This window comes from Phalacrocorax carbo, chromosome 17, assembly GCF_963921805.1.
Source record: "Phalacrocorax carbo chromosome 17, bPhaCar2.1, whole genome shotgun sequence".
In the NCBI taxonomy this organism is placed as follows: Eukaryota; Metazoa; Chordata; class Aves; order Suliformes; family Phalacrocoracidae; genus Phalacrocorax; species Phalacrocorax carbo.
This window is the reverse complement of record NC_087529.1, coordinates 2,120,864-2,133,530: the sequence shown is the minus strand read 5'-3', so window position 1 is coordinate 2,133,530 and position 12,667 is coordinate 2,120,864. Positions and strand designations below refer to the sequence as shown.

Here is a 12,667-nt window from a genome sequence, read left to right as displayed (position 1 = left end):
GCACCTTTCCTTTCCTAACGCGAGCTGTCTTCTGTGACTTTGGAGGGGAGGCGAGGGGGGAGAGAAGGAGAAGCCGCTTCGCTGTTCTCCTGCGGACAAAGCCAAGCATTGCAATGCTTTGCCTGCAAAGCAAAAACAAGTGAAGGTCTGGAACCGGCTTTGCTCCGGGGTTAGGGCTCTCTGCGGCGCCGGGGACCCCGTTACCCCGGGGATTCGTTCCCTTCCAGGTTGTGGTTCTTGTTACTGTGGGGGGTTTTTCAGTTTTTTTTGTAAAGGAGAAGTAAACAAACACGCCCTGCTTAAAGTTAACGAAATAGAAATGCTTATGTTTGCAGTCAGTGACTCAGAAAACAAAGCTGTGCAATTCGTGTTTCTTCATCTCTCTCCCGACTCACTCGCCCCAATGTGTGACTTCTGTCCGAGTCTTTCTGTACTTCTGCCACTGTAAATGTGAAAGCTTGCTTGCATTATTTTTTAGAAATGCATTTTGCACACTCGGGTTTCGCTGAAGCTCCGTGAAAAGGTTAGTTTGAAGCAGATGAATAAAGCTATGCACATGTTTTGAAAGTTTAATTTGTGTCTCATTACCAGAAGTGACTTATCTGCCCTCTTTTGCATTCCTGTGCTGTCATTGCCTGCGTTATCTTCACCATCTCGGAGGGTATGATGTAAGGTGACAGTTCTTTGCTGACAGCTGTAGCAGAAAACTGGCGCTTCTTGATGTTTTTAGTAGCCTCTCTCTCTCCTTTGCTTTCTCTGTATCTCTCTGTATAGCTATATAAATATATATATTATTTTTTTATTTTAAAGAGCCTACTTTAGTAATTGCATTGGAGGGAGTGGGGTGTGCTGGCTCGTGCTTCAGATACACTTCGTACTGTCGGGTGAACGAGTGCCCTTTTTCCTCTCTGGTCGAGAGCCGCGGCGGTGGTACCCGCCGGCATCCCGCGGCGTCCGCCGGCTGTGCGGGCGGCGACGGGGATCGGCCCCACGCGAAGCAGCTTTGAGGGGGGGATGGAGAGCAGCCGGCCGCGTTGCAGGCTGATGGCGTGGGCAAACCTGAGGCTTCTGATGACAAAATTAACCGAAGAGAAACCCTACCGTTGCGTGTTCCCACCGTGAGGCGGGAGGGACAGGCTTCCTCGCTGTCCCCGCTGTGGGGACTGTAGTCCGTGGCCCGCTGGAGCGGAGGACGGGTTCTCGCCGGTCTCCGGGGCAAGAGCTTCATTTTGGTTTTGTTTTCATGAGTTGGGCGCGTTGGGTTGCGGGTACCACCTTTGGGAACTTGTTGCTTAGCCCAGAGCCTTTGTGCAGGAGGGTCGGGATTTTTGTGACGGGAGAAGGACCCCGACAGCTTTCTCCTCGTGCTCCCTTCGCCATGGCAGAAATTTGTACTAACTTGACAGCTTTTTTTCATACAGAACAGGGCTGCTTTTCTATCTACCATCACACGTGTACTTACACACCTTCAGCGGCTCGCAAGCCTCTGAAGGTCCTCAACTTGTTTACTGGGGGGGGCGGGCGCCCCTCTTTCCCCCCTCCCCTGAATAGTTCAGTGTTAAGGGCGGTGCGAAACACAACCGCAGGCTTCGACTGCGAGCTGGGGCGGGACTGGTCCCTCCAGGCGGAGCCGCCGGAGCCGTCTCCCCTCCTGCCCACCCTCCTCGATAAGTTCTCATTCCGTTCGTTTTCCTGGTGTGTATTAAAATCGCCGCGAGGGGTTGTGCTCTACCTGCTCAGGAGCTGAATTACCTCTGACCCGCGGAGAGGGGCAGCCCCTCTTTGTCGTCGATGTTGTAGTGTACGACCACACGAATCGGTAAAGGTAGTCGTCGTTTTCTTCTCCCCTCCCCGGTATTTCCGATTAGGTTAATGCACTCTGTGTGCCCAGCTGGAAACGTAGGCGTTTTCCCGGTCGCGAGAGGGTGGCTAGAAGAGTTAGTGTAATACCTGCTGTAGCGGTGTCTGGCGCAGCCCCTTGCGCTGGTATGGGTGATGTCACGGACTGTAAGGATAGGTAATGTCCATGAGCTGTAATGGCATGATGTATCTTTACCAATGATGTCATACTTCACACTAAATGTTTTAAAAAAAAAAAAAAAAAAAGTTACCTGAAATTTTGTTTATTCTGCACCAACAGGTCTTCAAAATTTATCCAAATTTTATTATTTTATCAGGAAAAAAAAAAGAAATTTGTGTAGATCGAATACGTTAAGACAGACAATAAGTGATGTAAATTGTTGAATAAAAATTTTAAAGTTTGTGGGTGTCAGCGTGACTTTCTTTTTCGCGCTCTCAGGGAGCGTCCCTCGGCCCTGGGGATGCTGCGCGGCCGACGACCCGACTTTCTCGGTCCCTCAGGCCTGGCAGCGCCGGCCGCAAAGCCGACGAGCAGCGCGGCACACGCGGGTGCCCGGTGCGGGTGCCCGGTGCTGGCGCGGCCGGGAGCGTCCTTCGCCTTGGCAGGGGAAGGGGAGGAAGCCCCTCGGCTGCGGAGCTGCAGCAGCCAAGGATTCGGCTGCTGTGTGTGTGCGTGCGACAGCCGGGGGCTGAACTTGCCTCGGTGTGAGCCCCACTGGGCTTCAGTCCTGCTTAAAGTGGGCAGGGGAGGGTCCGGTCCCTGCTGCTGGGGATGTGTGGCTTCAGTCCCGAACACACAACAGGAAACACCCACCAAGCTGGTTTATCTTTTTCCTTCAGTCACATTTATTGGCAATTGTGGCAGTTGGTACCGTTTGGGAGTGTTGTTCCATAAGCAGTTGCAGTACAAGAAGGGGTGGTTATTTCGGGAGGGGAGTATTAGCACCAAAAGGGAGCCGGTGAGCTTTAGAAACCTTGCAGAGATGTACTGGAAAGTGGGGAGCTACTGCTGGACACGCCTGATGGATTGGATCTGGGAGGTCTGGGCATGCGAACCCCACTCTCGCCAGTGCTTGTAGTCTCCTCCGTGGTGGTCGGACTCCAGGACGTACTGGTAGCCACGGTACCCAGGATACTGGTAGCAGACCCAGCTGGAAGAAAAGGAATGGTCAGGCGGCCGTAAGAGGTAAGCCAAGGGGGTTACGGGGTGTCCCCCCCTCCAGCCGTGGTAGCACAGCGATGGCAGCGGTTTGTCCCTGCTGCTCGTCATCCTCTGCCCGTCACTTACGCGCCGCACTGGATCTTCATGGAGCCCACTTCGTTGTTGGCCCAGCCCATGGCCTGCAGCGAGGGGTAGTCATCACTTATCTCCCACTGGCGGCCAATGAAGTTGTCTTTCTCGAAGATGGTTATCTTGGATTCCTTGTGGTTCTGGGCAGGAAGAGCAGAGGGTGAGGGGGAGCCGGGTGCTCCCTCCCCGGCATGGATGGGGGTGGAGGGGCAATGGCTGTCCCTCCCTGTGGCGTTGCTCGGGGGGTTTCCTGGGGGTTGCATGCACAGCCCGACGGAGGTGGGCTGGTGGGCCCTGGGCTGGTTTTCCCAAAACTCAGATGTGTGGAGGTGCTCAGCAGGGTGGCACTGGGCCAGGATGGGGCAGGGGTTGGCCTGGGAGGTGTCCGTGACAGCTACGCCACAGCTACCATCTCAGGCTGGCTGTCCCCGAGCTCTGGTCATGTACAGCTGGCCCAGAAGTTCCCTTAAAAGTTTCAGAAAACAGGACAAAAAGAGGAGCTCCTACTGGGCATGGGAGGGGTGAGCTGAGGCCACCCCGAGGAGCCTCTGCCACCCACAGAGCCCCTGGCATGGCTGTGTTTGCCCTTCCTAACCTCATTCCCTTGGCCTGCTGCTATTGCCTGGGACATTTTGATGGGATCGGAGTCGCGAGAGCTCCATCGGAGCCAGGACACTCACAGCGGAGCAGACGGGGCGGAAGGACATCAGGCGCTCGATGTGGTAGGCGTTGCTGCCGCTCCAGGCGTCCCAGCGCGGGTACTCTCCCCTCTCCAGGATGAACTGCTGCCCGCAGAAGCCTGTGTGCTCGTAACCGACCCAGCTGCAAAAACAGAGCGAAGGGCTGCCAGGGCTTCCTGCGGCAGCTCTGGGCCTCCCGCTCGGGGCTGGCACCGAGGCACGGATGTAGGTGCGAGGAAGAGGTTGGGGTCTGGCCTCTGCCCACGAGTCGGGGAGGAAAGGAAGCGGTGCTGGATGTGTAACCGTGTCTGGTGCCTGGGAGGCTGCCCACGTGGCAGCGCCAGCATCCCCCGGATCCAGCGGGTGATGGGGTCCCTCCCGCAAGGGGCCCAGCCTGCGACGATGGCTCGCCTTCCCCTAACTGCTCCGTGGTTATTTACACAGCTCAGCATCACGTTAGGATGCCGCAGGACACCCGTGGCTGCCCTTCTCTTCCAAAGGCCTAATTTCTTACTTGTTTCCCAATTACAACCTGGCACAGCTGGAAAGACCTGAATTCCTAATGCCCAACCGAGGCAGAACCCATCTGGCTACGGGCAGGGCAGGGAGCTATTGCCTCTCCCCTTTCCGGCTCCCCCTCTTCGCTGAAAACAAACACGGAGGGGTGAGAGGGATGCCTCCGCCCTGCGGGGAATATTTTGCAAGCCCTGGTGCTGCCCACACGAGAGCCTGCCTGTCCCCAGGGTGGGGACCTCTCCTGGGCATGTCTCCTTACAGAGGCTGGGGACAGGACGGCCGCAGCCCAGCAGAGCCCAGCGGAGCCCAGTAGGGTAGGAAGGCAGCAGCTGGAAGGAGGTTGGCACAGCCTGTGCAGCCCACAGACCTGCTGGTGGGGTACGCAGGGTGCTGAGGGGCAGGCTGAGCCCCAGTCCTGCCCTCCGCAATCGGCCTCCCCCCATGCAAGGTGACCAGCCTGATTAGGAACATGCCAACTGGAGCAGTGAGCTGATTACGGCGTGAGCACGCATGCCGCTGTAATCCCATTAGCATTACAAATCCTAAATATAGCAGCACGAATCTATCTTGTCTGCTTCCCTGGCCCAGCGGGATGCTTGCCGTGGGGACCGCTCCTTACACACAACGTCTCGGAGCAGCTCGGGAGATGTCTTGCCTGTGCCAGGGAAGATGTCCGTGCGCAGGGAGAAGGCTGGTTATGCTCCCTACCCCTGTCAGCCACTGGCGCAGCCCACCGCAGGCTGCGGGAAGGCTCTGCTCTGGCCCTGGGGAGCTGCACGGTGCGGGGAGAGCACGGGGCAGAGCGGGGCTGGGCCCTGGGGCACGAAACGTGGTTCATAGGCACGGTGCTTCACGGGGTCACACAGGCGGATGGGGACCAGGCTGAGCTCAAGCTCTCACCTGGCCACCCATGAGCACCGACCCTCAGGCAGCATCCCTGCGGGCCACCAGCGAGCTCCAAACCTGGCTGCTCCCAGGCGGCAGGAGGCAGTTTTGGATGATGCCAGAGGCATTGCCGCCATCCTCTGGCCCTATGTCTGTCAGTGCTACCCAGGGCTTGCTGCTCTACCCTGGCAGGGTGGGATCCCCCGCTCCTGGGGGCAGAGCAGAGCAAGGACAGCTGGCCCCGCTCCATGCTCAGGCACCCCTCATCCCACCAGCCCACCTGGGAAAGCATCCCCACCGCTGGCCGCCGGGTACTCACGCGCCACACTCCACCTTCAGGGAGCGGATGTTGTCGAAGCCGCACTCCATGATGTTTGGACAAGCTGACGTGAACTCCATCCTCTTGCCCTGGAAGTTTTCTTGGTCATACACGGTGATCTGGAACGGAGAGCGAGCTGCCGAGTTGGGAACTGCCCAGCAGCGGCCCCAGGCGATTCAGTGCCTCTTCGAGACAGAGGGTCACGCTCCGTCCGGGGAAGAGCCGGCGGAGGCTGCAGCGGGCACCCTTCTGGGCTGGGACGCAGCCCTGCACGCCTCCGCGCATCCCTGCACTGCTGGCCCCGCGGCGCCCTGCCTTGGTCTCGGGGGAGCCGCACGCTGGCCCCTGCTCCGCTCTCCTGCTCACCCGTGCGGAGATCAGTTCCCGGGGCAGCGGTGCCATCCGGAGAGAGGAGCGGAGCCATTCTGGGACGGGCGGGTGGCAGGGCTGTGGCTGGCAGTTCTCCCGGCCTCTGCTCCGAACGCTCTAGGGCAAAGAGGATTAACGGGGGGAAAGGGCAAGGGGGAACTCCCCCGGGGGGCTGCGGCTGATGCTCTCCTCTCCCATGACAGCTCCAGGCTTCGGCGGGGTGCGCCCCACTTGCGCACGTGCTTCTCCTCTCCCTCTTGGCTCCCTCCTCGAACTGGGTCCCCAGAGCTGTTGCCAGACCCCTCGGAGCTGCTCCCCACCTTGCTCTGCAGTGCCCACCACCCCCTTTGCAGCCCTTGTGCCTGCCCCTGCCTGCCTGCCTGCACCGACAGGGGAGGGCAAATAACAGCGTGGCTTTCAGGGACTGCTGCAACTGCCTGGCACAGGACAACTGGTAAGAGCAGGGCACATCTGGGCCAGGGTGCTGCAAAGAGGCTTATGAAAAACACCCGGGAGGTGTATGAGCAGGCAGGAGGCAAGTTGCCTTTGGCAGAGGGCAGGGGTGCCTTGCTTCCTGTGCTCCCCCTCCTCCCTGCCCGCTGTGCAGCTTTTCTGGCCCTGGAGGACTGGCTTTGCCCCTCTCCTTGTCCCCCACCTGCACACAGGGAAAGGCGACATACAGGGGTGCAAGGACATACCTTCCACGGGCCCATGGGGACAGGCAGAGGGTTTGTCTGAGCCATCTTTGCTGCTGGAACGGTGTCTGGAGAAGGAAGGAAAAGCTGTTTGCACTGCACCATGCCCCGTGCATCCCTGCTGCCTGCTCATGGGGCTGGGGGCCAGCTCTGCACCCACCGCCCGCAGCGTTTGTTCAAAGGCAGCTGCCTGGCTGCTGGGGACAAGCCATGCCAGTCGCAGCAAGACCCTCTTGTTAGCCACGGTGTGGGGTGGGGGTCACAGCAGGGGGCTCCCTCCTCACCACCACGGTGCACCTGCCCTCCTCCCAGCCATGGCACGGAGCCTACACAACTGCCAGGGCTCCCCTTTCTCCTTCCCCGAGGCCAGCTCACCACTAGGAAGAACACCCCTGAGGCAGAGTGGGGAGCTGTGGCAGGGGGCATGGGCTGCCAGGATCCTGGTGGTGTCCAGCAGACCCACCTTCTCCCCTCTCCCTGCCCCGGCACCCCTGCTATGCCTCCCCTGGGAGGCACGGTGGGCTCCCATAGATGGCCCTAGGTAATGGTGGGAGATGCCAACCGGTGTGCCATGCCGGGGTCCGGGGCTGGGTGGGTGCCAGCAGTGGGGTGTCCCACAGTAGGGGGGCTCTCAGCCACCCCAGCTGCCAGTGGGGACGTGTGAGCCTGTCTTTTGCCATGGGAAACGGTGATGGTCCCTCTGGGTGTCTTTTGCTACCAGGCAGGAGGAAGGGTGTCTGCCTGGCCAGCCAGCGCCAGTGGGGGCGAGCAGGGGGCGAGGTGGGAGAGGTGCGAATCGGTCCCAGGACTCACCTAGCTCAGGCGGTTACTGCTGCTTCACCCATGTAATGTTTGCCTACTTCAGCGGCTCGGCTTTTATAGGGTGCTGCTGGCCGGGAGCCGGTGCCAGCGTTTGCAGAGTTGTCAGCACAAAGCTTGCGATGGCATTGTCCCGCTGATCCCCGGAGATTTCAGCTGCTCATCCCCATGGTCTGAGCCACATTCTTAGGGAAAAAGAAAAAAAAAATTGATAATAAAAAAAAAAGAAAAATAATCGGGCTGTTTGCACAGATAATCTTGGGCACAAACGACTCAACAGTTTGACCGCTCTGGCATTTTCCAGGGGCAATGCACCGCGCCGTCGCGGGGCGAGCGCAGGGGCTGGCCCGGCCCTGGTGCCGGTTGGCACGGTGGGGACGGCGCGGCACCCTCTTGGTGAGACCCTGCGGGTGCTGGGCTTGGCCGGGTGCTTGCCGGACACCGGCGTCACCGTGCTCCGCCGGCCACGGCGGGTCCCTGTCTCCATGTCGGTGTGGACACCCTCCTCCCACTGCGGCCCCATGGCAGGTGAGGGGGGCTGCGAGGCTGCACCTCCCCGCTCGGTGGGAGCTGGTGTGGGGTCTCCCATTCACCGGGCTGACAGCCACGGCTGCACCGAGCGCTGGTGCTCGCCCCTGGCTCCATGCAGCGCTGCCACCGCCACCGCCCTGGCCCTGTGCCCGGGGTGGGGGGGGGGGAGCCACCATAGGCCTTGGAGGCCTCAGGCCTGCGGTAACCATGGCAACGAGGCACCCCTAGGCCTCAGGCCTCGCAATAACCATGGCAACCAGGTCCCGCTCCCCCGTCCCTGCGGCAGGGCGGGCGCTGCAGGCCCCGGGGTGCCATGGCGGGCGCAGGCCCAGGCCCTTGGGGGTCACGAGCGTGGCGGCGCAGGCTGCTGCCTCAGCGCATGGCTGCCGGCATAATGCGCCGCCCGCGTCTGACTGCCCCTTTTGTCTCCCCGCCGGGTGGCCGGCACAAAACAAAGCGCTCCGTCAGCACTGCCCGCGGCACGGCTTGGCGCCCAACCCCGGGGGGGACCCTGGTGGGGCCGCGCTACAGGGACGGCACCACCCAGCCCAGCCCAAGGGGGCCCAGTGGGGTCCTGGGGGACCCCTCCTGCGAGCTGGGCTCCACCATGGCGGGGAGAATCTGGGGCTCGGGGGGAGCTTTCCCCTCACCGGCTGCTGCCATGTGCTGCACTAGGGCCAGGACACTGCGGAGGGATGGGGACATGGTTGGCAAAATGGGGGGGGATCACACAGCAGAGGTGTGGGGCTGCACCCCTGAGATGCACCAGCTCCTGCGGCATGCTGGCTGACCATACTGCTACGACCCAGCAAACATGGGTCCAGGGAAAGGGAGGAGCAGGGCCACCTGCCCTCTGCAGGGCTGCCAAAACGTGGGCTGGTGGTGGGAGCACTCCTGCAAAACCCCGGGCACCCTCCCTGCGCACCCCACCATGGGCACCCCTGGCTGCGAGGGCTAGGCCAGGCTGGAGCTTGTCCCCCGGCTCCCTCCAGCCCCTCAGGCATGGCCTGGCCATGGCTCCGGCCGCCCCGGCGGTGCGGAGGCTTTGCCAGGAGCCTGATGCCACTAGAGGGAGAGCTCACCCCGAGCAGGCCGCGCCGCAGCCAGCGCATGCGGGTGTACGGCATGTGTAGGGTGTACGGCGCTGCACACCCCTCTACACCCCACACGGGCACCCGCCTTCCCTTGCGAAGGGAAAACACTGGCTCTGGCTGCAAATGGTCCCAGGGCAAAGCCTGGTGCCGGCAGCCACCCCAGACCAGGGCCATGGTGGGGGTAAAGACCCCCCTGCACAGCCCGCGTTGGGCACGGCAGGGGACAGGTCACCCTCAGCAGAGAGCAGGACCCCCAGGTATGGCTCAGGGTGCGGCGGGCTCCCCAGCCGCCCTCCCAGCTCACACTGCTGGTGGGGCAGGTCCCCCCCAAAAAGGACCTGGGGGGATGGCGGCGAGCGCCTGGGGAGCCACCACTTCGATGATGCCGGTGGGTCCATGGGTCGTCCGGAACAACTGGTTTTTCTAGATCCCAGAGACTATAAAGAAGCAGTGACCTATTTAGGAAACGCCGCGGCGCTGCGAAACAGATGCTTCCCTTCCTGGCCCGGCTCGGGGCCCTCGCCGCTCAGGCCAGCCATCTGTGCCTGCTGGGGGCACCATGAAACGCCGCTCACACCAGAGCTCTCTCCCCCTTCTCCCTAGAAAGCTCTGGGTGACGCAGAGACCTTCCTTGGGCGTGGGGTTTGCTGGTGCCTGTGAAACCCCATGCTGGGGGAGAGCTGCTCAGGGCAGCCGGGCCCCGGGAGAGGGGCTGGCGACGTGGGACAGGATCTTGTGGCATGAGGTGGCAGGAGGCTGGCCCCGCTGGGTGGCTGATCGCGGCAGGGCTGTGTGAGACGCCGGGGACCCCGCGCTGTCTCACAGCTCGGCGGTTCCAACCGGCACCGGCCATGCCGCCGCCTGCCTGGTGCGATAAGGAAGCAGGAGCTGCCGCAGGCTGTAACCGGCTGTTCACCCACCTGTGCCGGGGAGGCAGGGCAGAGGTACAGTCACACGATGTGTCCCCTTGCCACCGCAGCCGGAAAACCCTCCTGGCAGCTGAGCTGGGGCTCTGCCTCCCCTCTGGCACAGCCGTCCCCGTCACTGCTCTCCGGCCGGCTGCAGCTCCCCGCACTGGGCGCCACGTGCTTGGGACAAAGGAAAGTGTGACAAAAGCAGGCGGCTGCGCTCGCTGCCGCCGTCCTCTGCTGCTGCAAGAGCTGCATATCCTCCACCGCCGGGTCCCTCGGCCCAGGCCGCAGCGTGGAGCCCCTTGCACGGCTGCCAGCTTGCTCTTGCCATGCTCCCACACACACGTGCTGCTCTGCTGCTGCAGTGGGGCCGTGTCCTGAGCACATGTTGTGGGCTGGAAATCACACCCAGCCTTACCGCTGCAAGGGAAGAGGGGCTTGTGACACTCGAGCAAGCGTGTCCTGAGAGAGGGGTTGAATCCGGTGTGGTTCCCAGTGCTCGTGGGCGTGATGATCGCTGCTGTGAGGTGCTCTGTGCTGAGGGCCGGAGAGAGGGGGCCTTTTCCCCATGCGCGGCAAGGCTCAGCCTACGGCTAGCAAACTGCCCAGCACTGCCGTGCAGCAAGGCAGGACAGCGAGGCCGTGACCGCAGGGAAGACCCAAGTTCCCCTCACCGTCACGCTCGCAGCTCAATTGCACGAGAGCCAGGACCACACGGCTCAGCCCGGCTCAGCCTCCGATGGGTGGTGGCAGGGTTTTGGAGTGAGTGCTCTGGGGTGCCCCGGGCAGGGCAGGAGCCGTGGGAGGTGGCAGGGATGGTGCTGGGGGCAGACCCCTGTCCCCATAGGTCCCTCTGTCCATCCTGAGCTTTCCAGCAGAGATGAAGCACTCACTGAAAAGTGCTGTTGGAAAGAGCTCGTGAATGCCTGCCTCTGGGGTCCCTGTTCCCCAAGCCCTGCTCCAGCTTCCCCGGGCTGCTCCATCCCACGAAGGGCCTGGAGGTGGCCCTGCTGCTCCTATGTCCCATGGCAAGGGAGGTTGTCCCAGGACAGAGACTGTGGGGCTTGTCCTCAAACTGTCTGTCCTAGGGCAGCCGCCTCTGGCCTTCACGCTGTGCACGGCCCGGCGGGGCCCGCAGGATTTTAGCTGTGGCTGACTAACCCCAACGTGATTTCCCAAAGCTGGACACGAGTGGAAGGGGCATAACAAAAGCTTTGCGTCTGTCACTGCCCAGTCACTGAGAGATGCTCGTTGTCAATCCCATGCTGTCTCCTGGCCAAAGCAATCAGGCACTGTCCGGAACGGTCTGGTTCCTGCAGGCTCACAGCCCTCCCTGGGGACAGGCGGTGTGGGGAGAAGCACGGGCCCCAAAACGGCTCTGCAGGTGGCTCTGCAATGTCCTGCTTTGTATTCCCCAGGCTCGGCCTGTGCAGCTGCCGGCCGGTGCGGACCGACCACCCTGCTCCGGCAGCCTGATCCCTGTGCCGGATCAGGCGCTGCTCCGGATCGGATCCTTCTGGAAAGGGGAACCCCGGGAGCGTGTGTGCACACACCGGTGCAACGCACGGGGCCGCGTGTGCGCCAGCGTGAGCGCACGCCACGCGAGCGTGTTTTCCACTGTGTGTTGCGTCGCAGGGCGAGGACCGGCGTGTGCGTGTGTTGCAGGGGTGCGAGCGCACCGTGTGCGTGCAGGGGCGTACGCCAGCCGTCCGAAAATGGGTGTGCGTGTGTCCCAGCGTGCGCCGTGGGGTGCGCGCTCCCCTTTCAGAGCAGGTACGCGCTTTGCAGGGCGCACCCCGGCCGTGGGTGCCCAGCGGGGTGGGGGTGCCACAAGCCCCTGCACCGCTCCCGGGCGTGCACCCGCAGTCTGTATGTTCGGGGGGTGCTGCGGGGGTGGGTGCACCGGGGGGGGGGGGTGGGGCGCACGGGGGTGCTCCCGGGTGGGCCCGGACGCCGCCGTACCGTTCCATCCCGGACCGTTCGGTACCGTTCCCCGGCCGTGCCCGTCCCGGGCGGCGCGCGCAGAGCAGGCAGTGCCCGCCCCGGTGCGGCGCCGCCCCGCCCCGCCCCGCCCCGCCCCGCCCCGCCGCCGGGGCCCGGCACCGCCGCCGCCAGCACCGGGCCCCGCTCCGCCGCCGCCGCCGCTGGGTGAGTACCCGCCGCCGGCCCCGGGACCGGCTCCCGGGGCAGCGACACGGACACGGACAGGGACAGGGACACTCACCGCCCGGTGCGGGGTGGGGCGGGATGCGTCTGTATCGCCCCCCCCGGGGCGGGCCGTGCGTGTGCCCGTGCCCGTGCTCGTGCCCGTGCCCCCGCGGCGTTGCACAGCCGAGGGGTGTGTGTGTGCGCGGGGGGGGGGGGGTGTGCGTGCGGCCCCCCCCCCCCGCCCCGGTGCTGTTGCGGGGTGCGTGTATGCGCGTGGCCCGCCGTTGTCTTGCAGCGCCTTGTGCTTGTGCATCCCCCGGTGTCTTGCAGCGCGCGCGGGCGTGTGCGCGCGTGCATGTGCGTGTGCGGGGCCCCCCCCCCCGTTGTGTCACCTTGTGCGTGCTCCCCCCCGCGTTGGGCTGCGGGGTGTGTTTGTGCGTGTGTGTGTGTCCCCCCCCCGCCCCGTTGCATTGCAGCACCTGTGTGCGTGTTGACCGTGCAGGCTGTGGGGTGCAGGAGGCGTGTGTGCACCCCGCTGCGGGTGCTGTG

The 12,667-nt window shown here is 63.0% G+C and overlaps 2 protein-coding genes across 17 annotated transcripts in view; one reads left to right on the top strand and one right to left on the bottom strand.

The window, feature by feature from the left end:
- Positions 1 to 2,090: 2,090 nt before the first annotated feature.
- CRYBA1 (crystallin beta A1) lies at positions 2,091 to 8,357 on the bottom strand. The gene is given in 8 exon segments (XM_064467922.1): positions 2,091 to 3,011; positions 3,149 to 3,291; positions 3,832 to 3,973; positions 5,552 to 5,670; positions 5,918 to 6,037; positions 6,619 to 6,683; positions 7,429 to 7,441; positions 7,443 to 8,357. Coding segments are annotated over 8 exon segments (768 nt in total). The 5' UTR covers positions 7,461 to 8,357; the 3' UTR covers positions 2,091 to 2,863.
- Positions 8,358 to 12,039: 3,682 nt separating this feature from the next.
- The window catches only part of MYO18A (myosin XVIIIA), a 39,276-nt gene continuing 38,648 nt past the window's right edge, over positions 12,040 to 12,667 (top strand). For all 16 annotated transcript variants that reach the window (XM_064468066.1, XM_064468069.1, XM_064468067.1 and 13 more), the window contains exon 1: positions 12,040 to 12,118. The gene's annotated coding sequence lies outside the window, so the exon portion shown is untranslated. The remainder of the gene's footprint in view (positions 12,119 to 12,667) is intronic.